The sequence below is a fragment of the Oryzias melastigma genome, linkage group LG18, assembly GCF_002922805.2.
Source record: "Oryzias melastigma strain HK-1 linkage group LG18, ASM292280v2, whole genome shotgun sequence".
In the NCBI taxonomy this organism is placed as follows: domain Eukaryota; kingdom Metazoa; phylum Chordata; class Actinopteri; order Beloniformes; family Adrianichthyidae; genus Oryzias; species Oryzias melastigma.
The window spans coordinates 12,571,505-12,587,698 of NC_050529.1; the positions used below are offsets into that span (position 1 = coordinate 12,571,505).

The window sequence follows — 16,194 nt, forward strand, 5'->3', positions numbered from 1 at the left end:
TGAGAACATAGAAACACCAAGTGCCTGTTTTTGTGGCCCCAGAAGCTGCTTAAAAGTAGTTTTATGACAATATGTGACGATAAAATATTATTTTAAATGTAAGTCTTCAGACTTGAAAATTGGCTTGAAGTTACTGCTAATAGACTTGACATATGACTTACATTTAGACTTGTGAAACTTAGCTCAAAATTAAATATAAACAGGTACATGTGAGCTTCTATGCCTTGACTTTAATGTTTGTAACATTTTACTTTTAAGTTATTAAAAGGTTAAAATTTGTTAAAACTGGTGGCAAATTTTTTAAAGGAGATTTTTTTTTTACATTTTTGAGCCAAACTGTTTTAACATTTAGTCTTCTAATTGTTAAAATATATACATATATTCAAATTACTTTAAAAAAAATCATTTAGTTATATTTCTTATTGTCGAATTTTAGGGAACAGCTTGGTACAGATATGGACAAAATAGAAACACAAGTAGCTTGAAAAGTACAATTTTAAGCTTTTGTAAACGCCATTAAGATGTCAAACCAACAAAGACAGAAAAGATTCTTGGATTAGATTAGAGGGAAGTCAGAGTACACAGACTAAACGTTTGACGCTGCGTCGAGAAACGCTGCCGACATCCTGACAGACTGGTGAGAAACGAGTGCAGGATGGATGGACTGAGAGAGGTGCAAGGTCAACCACAGCCACATGTGAAGTGTGGGGCTGACATCGGGACCGCTCCTCTTCACTCCTTCCCTCTGACTCCGCTAGTAATTGGGCTGTCATTCACTTCCAGCCGGGCTGTCTGTGTATCTTGCACATAATCTCTTCCCCATTCATTATTTTGTCATTTCTTTGCTCTCTTTTCCTCCTCTGCGGGTCTGTCTGCTTCCTGTCATTTGCTTAGTTTACTCCTTGACTTTTAAATGTGTTTCCACTTTTTTTTTTCACTTCCAGCTGTCTCGGCTTGTGTTTTGATGCGAGTCAAACTTGTATATTAACGTCTCAAATCCAAACATCCCCTTTAAATATTTTGATTTTGTACCATCTGTGTGTAAAAAAACCCTTACGTTTTCATTTAAAAGTAAAACTCTGATTATCTTTTGATCTATTTTAAAAGTATTCACAGTGGTCTTTTAATTATAATAATGCTAATATAAGTAAAAAAAAAAAACCTGAGTTGCGGGCGGGACTATTAGCAGGAGATATCCCACTTTACGCTCTTTCATACGCCATTTTTTTTTCATCTGCTTCAGATTCACAATATATTGAATGCATAAATACTCAGAAATTAAAATTTAAGCTTAATTTTCTTCAAATAAATAAAAAAAAAGAACATGAAAACAATATTTTCATCAGAGTGGATCTTTAAAAATGTTTATATGCTTTGTCATAAAATGTACAAAAACATATAACATAAAAGCAGAATTCAAAAAGGCACATTTTCTGGACACTTTAAGTCTTGCATAAATGTTTTACTACAAGCTTTGACACTTAAAAAATACTACAGTGAAATGATCAGATTAATATAATCTTGTTACATAAATCAGATTTATTTTTGTTATTTACCCTTCATTTATCCAGGCAAGACAGATTAAAAGCAATATTCTTTTTTGTAATTTGTTTTCTGTAACATCAACAATTATGCTAAATAGACTGTTGAATGCATGTGCAGAAATTACAACAAATATGCTGAGATTTTAAGCAAATCCTGCATTTATCTGTGCTAACAATCTATTATTGCGACGAGTAAGTGTTGGCCAAACCTAGACACTGGCTCAATTTTTTCAATTTTTTGTAGTAGCTGGATTGTAGCACCATTGAGGTACTAACGTACAGTTTGAATTCTTAGCTGGATTTTTAAGATTTATTTTAACTTGATAGGGGTTTGAAAAAGCAGTATGTCAAATGCATGAAATAATAGCTTTCTGACTTCAAGAGATTTTCTCCACTCCTAAAACCGATGGGTCTTGCGCTGTGAATAGGTTTGGTTTTGTCAAATTAGGAGGCCTTTAATTCAGCAGGTGCAAAAATAGTGGGGCAACATATTGTTGACGAGCTGTAATTTGTAGGTTGACCGTGCAGTCGGCTACAGCGCGGGAGTATTTGGCATTCAAATCAGCCGGAAATGAAACGAGGCGTACCACTTTGTAAAAAGCATAAAAAGGGGGTTTTGTTCAGATGAACATCTACTAAAAGCAGCTTTAGTGGTTCACTTGCTGCATGCGGAGTATGGCCCGAACAGAGGAAAAGTGAAATGAAGCCTGTAGAGGAATGGAAAAATGTGGGGAAGTAGCCACGAAAAAGACCTGTTGGCTACACGTTGGACAGATTCCCATCAGTTGGATCTATAGCCATGCGGTCCGGCTAGGTTTTTTTCCACATAGCATTTTTCCCTCAGCTCAAGTCCAAAGGTTACCTCCTGTCATCAGTTCAGCTATGTTGCCAAAGCAGCAGTTGGAACACACCAGCCTGCTTTCCCACACAGGCTATAGCATCAGAGAAAAGCAACTTAAAGGAAGGTAGATACCTAACAGCCATCAAGTTTCTCACTCCTGGTTTTTCTAAGGACTGCTGCTGTACAACTCCAATGTTAGTCAGTGTGATGGAAGGAAAACACAATGGTTGTTGTTTTTATTTGCCTCGGAGGCTGTGATATTTCAAGGAGCTGCTCATTAGCTGCTGATTGTGGAACATCCGCCATAGGGGGCTGTCTCCGTATTTAACGGTAGAGACAGGTCATCAAGATGACCGTCTAGAGAACGAAGAGGAGATATGGTCTTTAAGCAGGTGTGTTTCAGACGATAAAACCATGAAAGATGGAATCAAGACTTCACACGCTTCCTCCATATGAGGTAGATAATTAGAGAGTGGGGGGTGAAGTCCCGATTATAGACCCACCACCCACTCTCACACTTCAAGAACGCCACAGGGTGTGTGTCAACTGAAAACAAAGGTGCATATGAGGGCGCCATTATTAATATACTGCCAATATTTCTTGAGTAAACCTGACATTTTCATTTGAAATTAGCTAATAACCCTTTAATACCCAAGTTTTAGCTTTAGTGTTATTTCATTGTCTTATCGTAACACGTAAAGTGTTGCATATTGAAAAGTTGCCTTTCTTCGTCTCAGAATCAGCTGATTCCCGTTGATCGTGTGAACAATTCAAAGAGTAAAGGCTGATTTCCACCGGTCCGTCTGCTGGCCAACTCTATTGTAATGTGTTTTCACCAAAAAATAGCACCACAACGCAAGCTTAACGCTGCGGTTCTATTTCGAGTCAATCAACAAGTCAATTTTGTGGCAAACAGGTCTGGGTTTCTAAAATAAAAACTTCCATTGAACTTGCGAAATAAACATTACTAAAATCAGATTTAAATTGACGTGCAATTGTGGATTTTTGTCATGGACGATGAAAGTTTAATTTTGGAAGTTCATCATTTCTGACACAAACCATGATCTTGCTAGAACTTGGCAAGGAAGGAGAGGGCATGGGGGTTGATTGCCAAAGTTTTGAATGTTGATGACTCGGGGCTGGAAGGACAAACTACTCCTGCGGAAACCACAGGGGAGGGGGACGGACCACAGATGCAGCAGAGATCATATAAATTAACTGATGGCAGTGAGACGGATTCCCCATACAAGTATGGCATGATGTCAAAGAGGTTGTATTATTTAGATGTTAAAGAGTTAAGCATATCTCTAAACCACATCAATGATTTCAACAGATTGAACAAATACATCTCCAGGCAACATTTTTAAAGAATTTTTGGTTTCTTAGCTACCTAATTTAAGTGGTAACAGGAATGCACTTCTATGTAGATGATGGTTGACTTTCACTCAAAGGACTGAAAGAATGCTCAAAGCAAGAAAGAGTGTTTGTATTGGTGGGAAAAGCAGTACAAGAAAGCGATTGACAGTTATGTAAAACATCTCCAGGCAAATCATGCAAATGTTCTTTACCGCAGCGTGCGGTCCTTAATGGACGCTCCAAGCGTTGTATCTATAGAGGATCTATTTTCAGGATTGTTGCACTCCTGGCAGGTAGGGTTGGGGTCTTCTCCAGAACAAATGGCAGATTTCTTTTGATGCTTTTCACAAATGTTGGAGCGTACGCCCTGGGCTGCTGAAAACAAACAGGAAGTGCTGCAAACACAATGCAAATAATGAACACCAAGTTTGAAGATTTAATGTGGTTGCTCGCTAAAGACAAAACACTGATTCTGGATGGTTTCATAGCAGAAAAGTTTCAAAAAGGATCATCTGGACTCGGTTGTTGAAGTAACTTTGACAACTGAATACAGATGACCATCTTTTGAAACCTTTTCTCCTATATGGCTCGTGTTTAGGTGACTTGAAGCTTTGGTTTCTCTTTGAGTTAAGTAATATCTGCAGCATCTTATGCAACATCACAGTCTAAAGATCTTAGAATGCATCAGAGGTGGAGCATCAATGTGCCAACCAATCAGGGACTCAGTTTCTGGCATGTGACGTTTTCAGTGACTCGATCAGCGGGTAGAAGAAAAAATCCAATATGGCTGCTTAATGCAAGCCTTTTCGTCCTGAACTTCCATCCATTTTCTTAACCTGTGTGGGCCGCGGGGTTGCCGGTATTTGTCCCAATTACTTTTGGAGCAGACTTTAACGAACTTTTAATTTAGAAAAAGTGATGAAGAAGTTTGGTGTTTAAGTCGAGAATGCAAAAGAGCAGATGGTGGTGGACTTTCTAATTTTAAAGAGGAAAAAAATGTCAAAAATGTTGAGACTGAAATAAAAATTTAAGCTTAAATGTAAAAATCTACCAAAAAACACCTGTGTTCAGACCTTATCCAGTTTTCTCCGATTAAGCGATTAAGCTTTAATCCTCTTTGAGCTTCCGTTTCTTCTTTTATCAGTTCTATCTGCTTGTTTTCTCTGTTTCTGTTTCAACTCTAATCCCTTTCGCTCGCCTTCTTCCTTTAAGCCAACACTGGACCCCAAACTCAAGGTAAGTCAGTCATAGAAACAGTAAGGTAAAGCTAAGGAAGCCCATCGGATTAGAAATCTGACACAATATGACCTCCCTTAATCTGAATCTGTTCTAGCCACTTTATAGCAACTATAAAACAGATTAAATATTGTGAAGTACGGCTTTCAGGCTGAATTTCTGCAGAAATCGTTTACCATTTTCATTGTTTTTACAAGTTCTAATATAAAGTTAAATGCTTCTCTGTGACCTGATGGTGATGCCGGTGGCAGCTGTTGCCATTGAATCATCTGTCACTTTAACGATGATAGATAACTGGAGGGAATCTGGTAATCAAGCTCCTTGAGTGTGGATATAAAAAACACAAAAAACTAATTAATAATAATAAAGGTCCAGCCGTGCATGATTGACATCCTTATGCTGGGGTGGCAGAGGTATAGCGATCGATGTCTGATTGGAAGATCGCAGCTTCTAGCCCCCCTTTGTTTAAGTGTTCTTGGGCAAGACACCCCACATTGATCCTGGTGGTTATTAGTTGGTGCCGGTGAGGTGTGACCTCAAGGGCCAGTGTTTTCCAACCAACCAGCCACTGAAGCACCTTAATGGCTAAACACACCTGATCCAGGTAATCAGCAGCAAATAAGGCAGGGTTTCTGGAAAACCAGCAGGAGGTCAGCCCTCGAGGTCTGGATTTGGACACCCCTAGTTTACGGCAATAACCAAATTTCAGCTGATTCTGATACACCAATATGCAACACTTTTGCAAATTGACACAAAGCTGCTTTTTTCTGCTTCAGGATCCACTGGAATTGCGTTAACTGCGTAAAGCGGTTGAAGAGTTACTCTTGTAGAAAACATCAACATTGTAACTAAAGGTTAGGCTGTTAAAAAGGTTAAGATTGTGATGATTATGCTCAGGGATGCAATGATTCACTTTCCGTATCATTTGGTTCAAGGAAGAATTGTTGCATCCTTAAACCTCTTGTAATATTTAGAAAACACTCAGGTGGGAAACAATATGAATAAAGTGACTTTTAGTCCTGAAACTCGCTGTGTTGGGAACACATGCAGATTTAGCTAAAATCCATAAAGAGGCGTCAAACCTGCAAAGTTTGAGTTTATGATGCAACACTTAGACCACTAATGTGACAAAGAACCTCAAAGAGCTACTACTCAGAGTGGTTTTTATTGTTCTGACTCTTGTGTTTTTGCCACACAGGATCCCAACAGCGGCTCCCCAACACTGGTGACCTTGAAAGTCGACCCAGAGGGATTTTTCCTCTTCTGGACTGCCGGCTCAAACTTGGTAAGCAACCAAACGCAGTGATTGGCTTCTTAATGGGCTTAATGGATGATTTTTCTGTTTTTCTTTAAGCTCTCAATGTGGTTTTCAGTCCATTAGTTGATCCAAAACAACTTTCTTTAATTTGTTAGTTTTCCTTTTACATTTTGTCTCCATCCTCTCCCTTGATGTCTTTGGAAAACTGCGGTTGTGACTCCATTACTGCAGTAATCTAAGACTGGACATTTTAGACATTTAGCTGACATAATTAGCCAGCTGCAGCCAGCAGGATGTTTTCCTTTAAGATTCAAATTATGATTGTCTCGCACGGATACATTAAATAATTATTAGATAAGCATGATGGACGAGCCTTTTTGTCACGGGGGTTTGTCTCTTTAGTCTGTCATTTAAAACGAATATACTGTAATACAGTCGGATTACAGGTAAAAACAAAACTGGAATACTTTAGGATGGCTCACTTGATTAGTGGGGGCTACAACTCAGGATTATTCTAGTTTTTGACTCATCTAGTGATAATCTATATGTTTTTTAGACTTATCAACCATTTTTAGTTATTTTTGAGCATCCACCAGAGAAAAAAGAAATTGCTGAACTGACTACGCCCTTTAGCTTTATTGTATGAATATTTGTTCTTATCTGAAAAACAAAAGTCTAACACTTCTAAACAAACAATACTGCTGTGCTTCTTATTCTTGTCTTAAGGGTCTTCTAATGAAAATTGTGTCATTTTTTTATTATGTTCTTATTATTTGGAATCATTCATATAAATGAAGACAAGCAGCACCAGCAGGTTGTATTGACTTGATTGATAATGTTTTTTTTTGTAAACCTGCTGTAATGGATTGACTCATTGTTTTAGTGGCGCTCTTGAGAGGTTGCAATACCCTCATTTGGCCACCAGACCTCAATTCTTTTTTTTTTTTTTTTTTTTTTTACAGATTATGCCTTAAAGCTTCAAAATCTTCAAGGCTTGAAGCTTTAAATGCTTTAAATGTTTAAGGATCAAAGCTTCAAATGCTTTGAGGTTCAAAGCTTCAAATGCTTTAAAGCTTCAAGGTTCAAAGCTTCAAATTCTTCAAGGTTTAAAGCTCCAAATTCTTTAAGGCTTCAAGGTTCAAGGCTTTAAATTCCTCGAGGTTCAAAGCTTCAAATGCTTTAAAGCTTCAAGGTTCAAAGCTTCAAATTCTTTTAGGCTTCAGGGTTCAAAACTTTAAATTCGTCAAGGTTCAAAGCTTCAAATGATTTGAGGTTCAAAGCTTCAAATGCTATAAAGCTTCAAGGTTCAAAGCTTCAAATTCTTTGAGGCTTCAAGATTCAAAGCTTCAACTTCCTCGAGGTTCAAAGCTTCAAATTCTTTGAGGTTCAAAGCTACAAATGCTTTGAGGCTTTGAGGTTCAAAGCTTTTTTTAAAATCAAAATTCGAAATAAGTCTCACTTTTCTAAATTTTTCTTGGAAGTGACTAGTATCTTGTTTTTTCTCCTATGCTACTGTGAGCAGTATCTGGTAGCATTAGGGCCAATTGTTTTTGCTCCATTACAAAGTTTTTGAGAAAACTTTTTGTTTCAGAGAATTACTCCAAGGTAGGTTTCTATTTACAACACATTTGGGCTGCAACCAACACATTTTAATCGTTTATGCAGCTAATAATGTTGTCGGGCGGTCTCAGCTCAAAACGACTCGTTCTTCTCCCTTATGTGAGCCGATAACACTCTCCTTTGGCTCAGATTCTGACCGCTTGTTTGTCCCGACAGCATGTAAGGAATGATCTTTTGTTGGCCACCTCTGTTGTGTCTGCACGCCGAGGGTCGCGCTCACATCTGGGCCACAGCATGCGTCACCTTGTCCGTCGGCACGTGTGTCAGCATGTGTTCGTGTAACACATGGCCGCTTCAAATACTCATTTTACTCTGCAAGTTGTGCATGTGTCTGCTGACGTGTGTTTGTGTGTGGGGGATTGAGATAATAGGCCATTTGTCGCCTGAGGTGCAGCTGTGACACTGTTTAGCATAAAGTTAAACTGTCAGTCATTGCGTCCTTTTCGTGACGGTAGAGCTGCACGCTGTGTGCAGCTGATTCTTCCACAGAATCAACAGAACCTGGTTGTTGTTACACTTGTAACGAACAACAATGTCTAAACCGAGTGATTGCATTACTCACCCACCAAACTTGACCTGTTCTCCTAAAGTTGCTTTTTTGTCTTCTATTTATGAAAGTTATCAATGCCATAAATAACTGCACGAAAAACACATCTACATAGTCAAATATCTACACACATACAACCATTGTGTGCTCAGCTTAGCACAAATCTACACATCCATGTATGGATGTAGTTCAGACAAACCTCCATCAACAACCCAATCCACACCATAATCACAATGTTGAGAACAACATGCCTTTAGCTAACACTTGAAAACCAGAGCTACGAGTTTACAGCAAAAATAAAGGTTTTCAACCGTGGCCTTCTCAAAGATTGCTGAGCAACCAAACTCTCCTGTCCCATGGACCAGATTGCTGTACCGCAAATATATCTCTAAAAATGGGCTTCTTTAGTCGATTTCCCTCAATATCTTTTTCTTTTCTATTTGTATAATGCAATCAACTGCGTTGAGTAAACTTCCTGCTTGTTTTGCTTTGAGCCGATTTTTTTTTTTTTTAATATAAAATAGAAATTAGATGTTTTTTAAGTTGTAAAGAAAAGGTTTAAATCAAATTAATTCAGTCCGATATCCCTCGTCTTACAGCACGCCTCTTTAAAAAAAGCCTCAACTGCATGTTACAGGATGGAACCATTGACTGTAGATGAGAACTGGAGAGAGTAACCCCTCCCCCCTTCGTATTCCAAACAGGAAGTTCCTGCTGGCTCCAAGAAGCCAAAATCCCATAGACTTCTAATGAGAAATAAACAGTTATTATTTGGTCATTATATTTGTCAGAATAACCATTCTTGATCTGTTATTTTTTAAAGCAAAAAATAGCAACTTAATTGCAGATGAAAGTAAATGATCTTGGTTTGTATCATTTTTATAAATATCGGTCAGTTTTGACCTGTTCTAAAGTATGGAACCACCTGACGAGTCTAAAATCCGTCACAAAAAGAGCTAGAAAAGCATCAAAATTGTGTTGCTGTCCTTCAAAGCTCTTCTCAATCCTACGAGGTTTCAGCCTGGAAATGGGCCCACCTGAGTGCACGGCAGTGACTGCAATCATTTCATTGATCCCAGAGTGGAGCTTCGGTTCAGTCTCGTTGCTCCCCTGGAGGTTTCCGGGCGGAGCTGAGAGGATTGAGGACACCGCAACACCAATCCAGCCATTGTTAATGAGAGCACATTCACGCAGATGACAAGGGTATTCTGGATGGAACTCATTTCTCTGAATAGAGGCGCCCAAAATATTGTGTCCCGACTGCAATTCTGCTCCTCTGCTCTTCTTCTCCCAACGATGAACCTCCAAAGATGTCTTCAATTGAAGACAAAAATTTAAATCAAATATAAGTTTTTGTGGAAATTTGAATCTTTGGCATTTTTTTCCTAACGAAAAACCCTTTTTGTAGAGAGGAACACACAAAAATGACGTTGCGTTTTATCTGGGACAGCAGGAAGGTGTTCTCCTGAGGATTTACCATCCACGTTTTAGCTTCAGGCTTTACCATACAGTTTCATTGTCCTACTGTAATTTTTTCCTTTGAGTTGTCTTTTTAAAGTCCCACTCCAATAAAAATTGTGTTTTTACATGTTCCTGTGGAATTTTTCTATTGGTAGAGGATATATATTAGGAAAATGAAGCTCAAATTTGCATTTCTGTATTCAAATCCAGAGTAGATGGAAAAAAATGATCATATTTGTGACATAAAAAATAAAAAAAATAGGCTGGACGTCCCACAAGATCTTTGCTCTACTCTATGTAAGCTATGTTCACACTGCCCTCTGTAATGCCTGTTCAAGTGGCCACTTCCAATGAAAAGTCTATGTAAACAAACCTTCTGCGTTCAGAACTCTCATATTCACATGAAGCTACGCAAGTTTTAGGAACCATTTTTGAGTTCTACATATAAAGTAAACTATGTCGAACTTTGACCAGTCAGGGTCTCAGATTTAGTAGTGACATTTGTGTTCGGTGTTCCCTTTAATTTCTGGAAGTGCCAACCGTTTAAAAATGGATCATGAAGGTTAAAGCTCGGATTAAATGACATTAAGTTTATCATATATTGGAGTAGAGCAGCGAAAAAAAACAAAGCAAGATTTACGAGATTTGCACCACTTTGACGTTTCATACCAAGTGACTACTGTAGGTGGTGGTCATACGCTAGTAAACGGTAGCAAAAGAAAAAGAGGAAGAAGCCCCTCCCTGCTGATCCATTGTGAACGCCATTTGCTAGAAGCATGCTAAACTCACAATTTAGAGGCATTTTTCTAAGAGTTCTGCCACCCTGAAACTGTCCCAGAAAACAACAGTTTTTTTTTTCATTTTAGCTAAAAACAGAATAATTATAGATAAAAGACCACTAGGAATGCTTCAATCAAAAGATGATTGGATTGGGACTTAAAATGTGACTGCAGAATCACAGCGTAAGGAAACTGTGCATCAACTCGGAGAAAAACCAAAATAGCAACCTTCAAGTTCATCTCTTGGCGATTCAGAGCAGAAAGCGTAAATGTTTCTGCAGATTGTAGACTCATATTCCAACCTTTGCTCCTGCTGCATCCATCAGTATCATTTTTACATTTCTGTCTGTCTAAATTGTCGGCCTTCGTCACGTCATCTTTTCTTTCAAACTTGTTTCAAGACATTTACTCTTCAACCTTTTTGTTTTGCTTATTTAACTTGATAAAATGTCCTTTCACCCTTCCGTTGGTTTTACCCTTCACCTCCATCTGCTTTGTGTCACATTTCTCTTCATCTTCAATTTGTTTAACTTTTTTCCTGAAATATCTTCATACCTTCCTGTGTTTTTACAGATTTTCTATGAGTTTTTTTGCCTCTCTGTCATCTCTTCTGTATGTGCTGAGGTTCTTAGACGGCCAGCTTTGGTGTGTTTCAGCCAGAGCCCAGAAATTCCCATAATGCCAAAGTTAGTGACAATAACAACTGACTCGCTGACAGACACGCACACACACATGTTTTGACTGGACGAGATACACCCTTTCACACACCAGCCTGGATTGTTTTTCCTTTCTTTTTTCCGTCACTCCTCCATTGAACGGGAGAAACACCCAAAAGATGAAATTTTGCACAATTCCAAGAAAAAATGCTTTGAAACCTGAAAATATTTCCTTTATGTATCATCGACACTCCTTAGAGAATGTCCTCTAAACTCCAGGACTCTCAGCGTGCAGTGTTTGTCAGCGACTGCTCGACAGTCGGTCTGCCCGCGGGTCTGTGGGTTGAGTCCAGCTGAGGCTACATTCTCTAACGCCAATCTCATGCCAGTGGCTGTGGGTTACACAAAATACCAAATCCACACAGCTTTCTTCTAATCCTGCAAATTGGCCTCTCTTCGGAAAAAAACCCCATAACTTTTGGTTTATTTTTCTTTTGTTTTTTTATGTTTGATCACATCACATCATCAGTAAGGTTAACTCTTTAACACAGACACTTTACTTCTAGTGTTGACAATATTTTAACTACAGTAGCTTTTAACTGTTTACACAATTAATGTTAATCCAGGGAAATCTTGTATGAAGAAAAGCAGCACTTTACAGATATAAAATGTAAAGTTTACAAATGTAAAGTGTGGGAAATCCAATGCAAAGCTGCTTTTCTGCATGTCAGAATCAGCTGATTGTCTAACGCTCAAAGTCTTGATAGATCATAGAGTTACAGTAGATCAAAGGGTTACAATAGATCAAAGGATTATGGTAGATCGAATAGTAACGGTGGATCAAAGAGGTATAGTGGATCAAGCATTTACAGTAGATCAGGGTTACAGTAGATCAAAGAGTTGGGATGGATCAAAAAGTTACAGAAGATGATAAAGGTACAGTAGATAAAAGAAATATAATAGATCAAAGAGTTATGTTAGATTAAAAAGGTTACAGTAGATCAAAGAGTAACGGTAGATCAAAAGGGTTACAGTAGATCAAAGGATTATGGTAAATCAAGAAGTTACAGTAGATCAAAGAGTTGTAGGACATCAAAAAGTTAAGGTATATTAAAGAATGTTTTTTATTTCTGTGTCGCAAGTGACATCTCCAGTGTTAAAGGGTTAAGCTATCAATGTGGCAGAGCCGAGCAAATGTGAAAGAAACTTTTCTCACTTAAAGCTATCATCCTCTTATTGGAGATTTCCTAACCAAGATAAACATGTTTACGTAAAAAGTTTCAGACAGCAATTTTAGTGAAGCGCTGGAAAGTTTTACAATGGCAGCGTGTGAGAAGCCAAGTATTTATGCCTTTGTGGTATTTTTTTTTTTTAAACAACAACATGATAAATCTGAAGGTGCAGAAATTATTTAGCCAAATTAGGATCAAATTTGAGATTACACTACAATTTGACTTCATTCTGCCATTCAGTTGTAGTACAAAAACAAATGAAAACTGATCAAAAATCCTTAAAAAAAAATGAAAGTCAATTTTATAGAATCTATTTCAGTTTTTTTCCACAAAGCGATAATGTTTTTTATTTTTCCTGATTGATTTTAGGAAGGTTTAAATAAACTCCTCCCTGGATACTTTAGAGGTTTATGTATCTAAACTCCTTTTGCGTTTCGTTTTGTTTATATTCTTCTGTGGCTGTGGTGCAGAGGTAGAGCAGTTGACCTCTGATCAGAAGATCGCAGGTTTGGCTCCCGTCCTACCTGCCCATGTGTTGAAGTATCCTTGGGGAAAAACACTAACCCCCACAATGCTCCTGGTGGTTTTTGGTTGGCAACAGTGTTTTGCAGCAGGATGAAGGGGACTGTGACTGTAAAGCACTTTGCTTCTTCTAAGAAGGCAATAGAGCGCTTTGTAAGTATATGCCACTTAACATTTTATTATTTATAAGTAATTGACTGGCATCTTTTAAATGGTCCCATCATGCCACAGTAATCTTCATCCTTTACGGTTCTTTAAATGACTTAATTCCATACTTGCTACATACGTTTAGATTCGCTAAGATTTGTGGTACCAATCAAGAAATTAAATGTTAGAAATGGTCATTTAAAAAAGTCAGCATGGTGCTTGTGAAGTGGTTCTCCCCCAGCATCCTCCCTTCGAGGAGCCACACAGCAGATGGGGAACAGTTGAAAGAGGGAGAAGGTCTCATTTCTACTCCTGTAGACCACCACAGCTCCGGCAGACTTTGTTGTGAGACAGGGTCGTATCGGGTTTCAACACATTTGTTCAAATTAACTTGACTTGTTTTGGCCAGCGTTTGTGGATCTTGTTGGAATGCCGTCTGGGACCGTTCTGTTTGGAGCGTCCTCCTCTTGCTTGCGTGGGTTTCTTTCCGTGCGCTGGAGCTTCCTGCCGCAGTCCAAACGCGTGTGTGTTAGCGAACTGTTGAGTCTAAATCATCGGCTGGAATGAGTGTATGTTTCTTTGTCTTGTTTGTCTCTGTGTGGCCCTGTGATCAATTGGAGAGATGTTTTCTTGAGCTCTAGCAGGCTACACCCCTCCATAATAAAGAAAAGGAGGAAGAGTTTTTTTTTTTGTTAAATATTAACCTAAAACTTATCAATTTTATCACCTATTTTTTGTTGGTCCCCTAACTTTTTTTAAATTTTTTTGATTGACTTTCATTTTTTCTCCTTTTCAACCTAATGAAAAAATAGAAATTACGTTTTGATAATTAACCAGATCCAACAAATGACATGTCATATTCCAAAATGTTGATGTTTTGATTTGATTAGCTTATCTGAGAGCGATTTTAGTAAATATTCAAATATTTCTGCATATTGGTGATAATGTATTTACATTTCTATGAATGTTTGTTTATAAATATAAATGTGTGTTGTCTGTAGAAGGCAAAAGAAGTTTGTTTTAGCTTTTGATTAGTCTGATTAGCTAAGACATCACCTTTGCTGTTAGCTTGTTTATAGAACTAAAAAAAATAGGAAAAAAATGTAATTAAAAATGTGTGCTAGCTGAGAGTTTTCTCTAGTTAGCTTTTTGAGTAATACATTTTTAAAATGGATGCAAAACATGAAGCAGACACCTGCAGGACAGGAAAATGGGAATATAGGAAATAAAATAAAACTTCTGTTCCACCTCTTTACCTTCTGCTTTTTACACACTACATATAAGGCACATTTAAAAGCTTAAATTTTTACAGTGCACCTATGTATGCATTCATTCTTGTTTTGCTGTTGCAAGTATTGTAAATACGCTAATGCGGCTAACGTGCAGCGCTGTCAGACTGTGTGTCTGTTTTTTTTATTTTTACTATTACTAATAAGGTTGGGAGTAAGCATAGTAATAGTAAAATTTGTTATTGCACTATTGGGCTGTTTTTATGTGTTGGAAACTAAGTTGGGAGTTACAGATATTGTGAATATCTTAACGTTGCAAATGCTTCAAATGTGGCTAACGCTTCCTACATGGCTAATGCTTCCTACGTAGCTAACGCTTCCTACGTGGCTAACGCTTCCTACGTGGCTAACGCTTCCTACGTGGCTAACGCTTCCTACGTGGCTAACGCTTCCAACGTGGCTAACGCTTCTAATGTGGCTAACGCTTCCTACGTAGCTAACGCTTCCTACGTAGCTAACGCTTCCTACGTAGCTAACGCTTCCAACGTGGCTAACGCTTCTAATGTGGCTAACGCTTCCTACGATGCTAACGCTTCTAACGTGGCTAACGCTTCCTACGTAGCTAACGCATCCAACGTGGCTAACGCTTCTAACGTGGCTAACGCTTCCTACGTAGCTAACGCTTCCAACCTGGCTAACGCTTCCAACGTGGCTAACGCTTCCAACGTGGCTAACGCTTCCAACGTGGCTAACGCTTCCTACGTAGCTAACGCTTCCAACGTGGCTAACGTTTCCAACGTGGCTAACGCTTCTAACGTGGCTAACGCTTCTAACGTGGCTAACGCTTCTAACGTGGCTAACGCTTCTATCATGACTAACGCTTCTAACGTGGCTAACGCTTCTAACGTGGTTTACGCTCTTATGAATAAAAATTCAAAAGGGGAAACACTTTGAAAGTGTCCAACGTTTCGAAACTGGCTAAAGCTTTAAAAGTAGCTAACTCTTCCATGTTACAACACTAATGCTTGTAACATGGCTGTTTACATGTTTTTCCCCAAATTTACCGGAAAGCAAATAACCAAGGATGGATGCAAATAGCAAATCATTGGCCCCGTTCTTTGCTGTCACGGCACGCACAAATGATTTGTCAGTAAAATTATTTTGCAGTATTTTGGTAGCCTCACCTGTCACAGGTTAAAGCTTGTTCTTTTTCTTTCGCTTTTTCCTTCAGTGCTGTCAAGTTCTTTCCCGCCCACGTTTCCCTTTACTGTGTCTCTCCATCTCGGGGCAGCTGGTAGCCCTCAGAGAGATGAGGCAGAAGATGTCCCTCTAACATAAACCAAATTTGACACTTCCTCTGGCTTCTTCTTGTGTTTTTTCCTTCCACCTCTCTGTCCTCTACTTTCTCCACCTCATGCTTTGCTATCTCGGTTCCACGTCTGCATCTTCATTTCTTATCATTTTTTTATCATGCTGGCTGGCCCTCCTCCTGAGAGTTATTGCCCCCTAATTTCTTGCAACAACAGGCCTAATCTCCCCGTTTCTCCCCGTCCTGTCGTGGGAAAGTGGGCAGGAAGTTGCACAGGCGGGGAGGGGGACACCAGGGATGCTGAGGGGGATTTTTGTCGTTCTTTCCTCAAATCCTCCTACTCCATTTTTTTCTTATTATTCCTCTCACCCCTTCTGTCCACCCTCATGCCTTTTATGTCCTTCTTTTAGGATTAAAAGAGCGACAATTGAGAACGTATAAAACCAAGTTGAGACAA

General features: G+C 38.7%; 1 protein-coding gene across 2 annotated transcripts in view; it reads left to right on the forward strand.

The window, feature by feature from the left end:
• plcb3 (phospholipase C, beta 3 (phosphatidylinositol-specific)) overlaps window positions 1-16,194 on the forward strand; it is a 51,379-nt gene that overhangs the window by 8,803 nt on the left and 26,382 nt on the right. For both annotated transcript variants that reach the window (XM_024288064.2, XM_024288065.2), the window contains exon 2: window positions 6,176-6,262. In XM_024288064.2, the coding sequence (XP_024143832.1) occupies window positions 6,176-6,262 (87 nt within the window). The remainder of the gene's footprint in view (window positions 1-6,175; window positions 6,263-16,194) is intronic.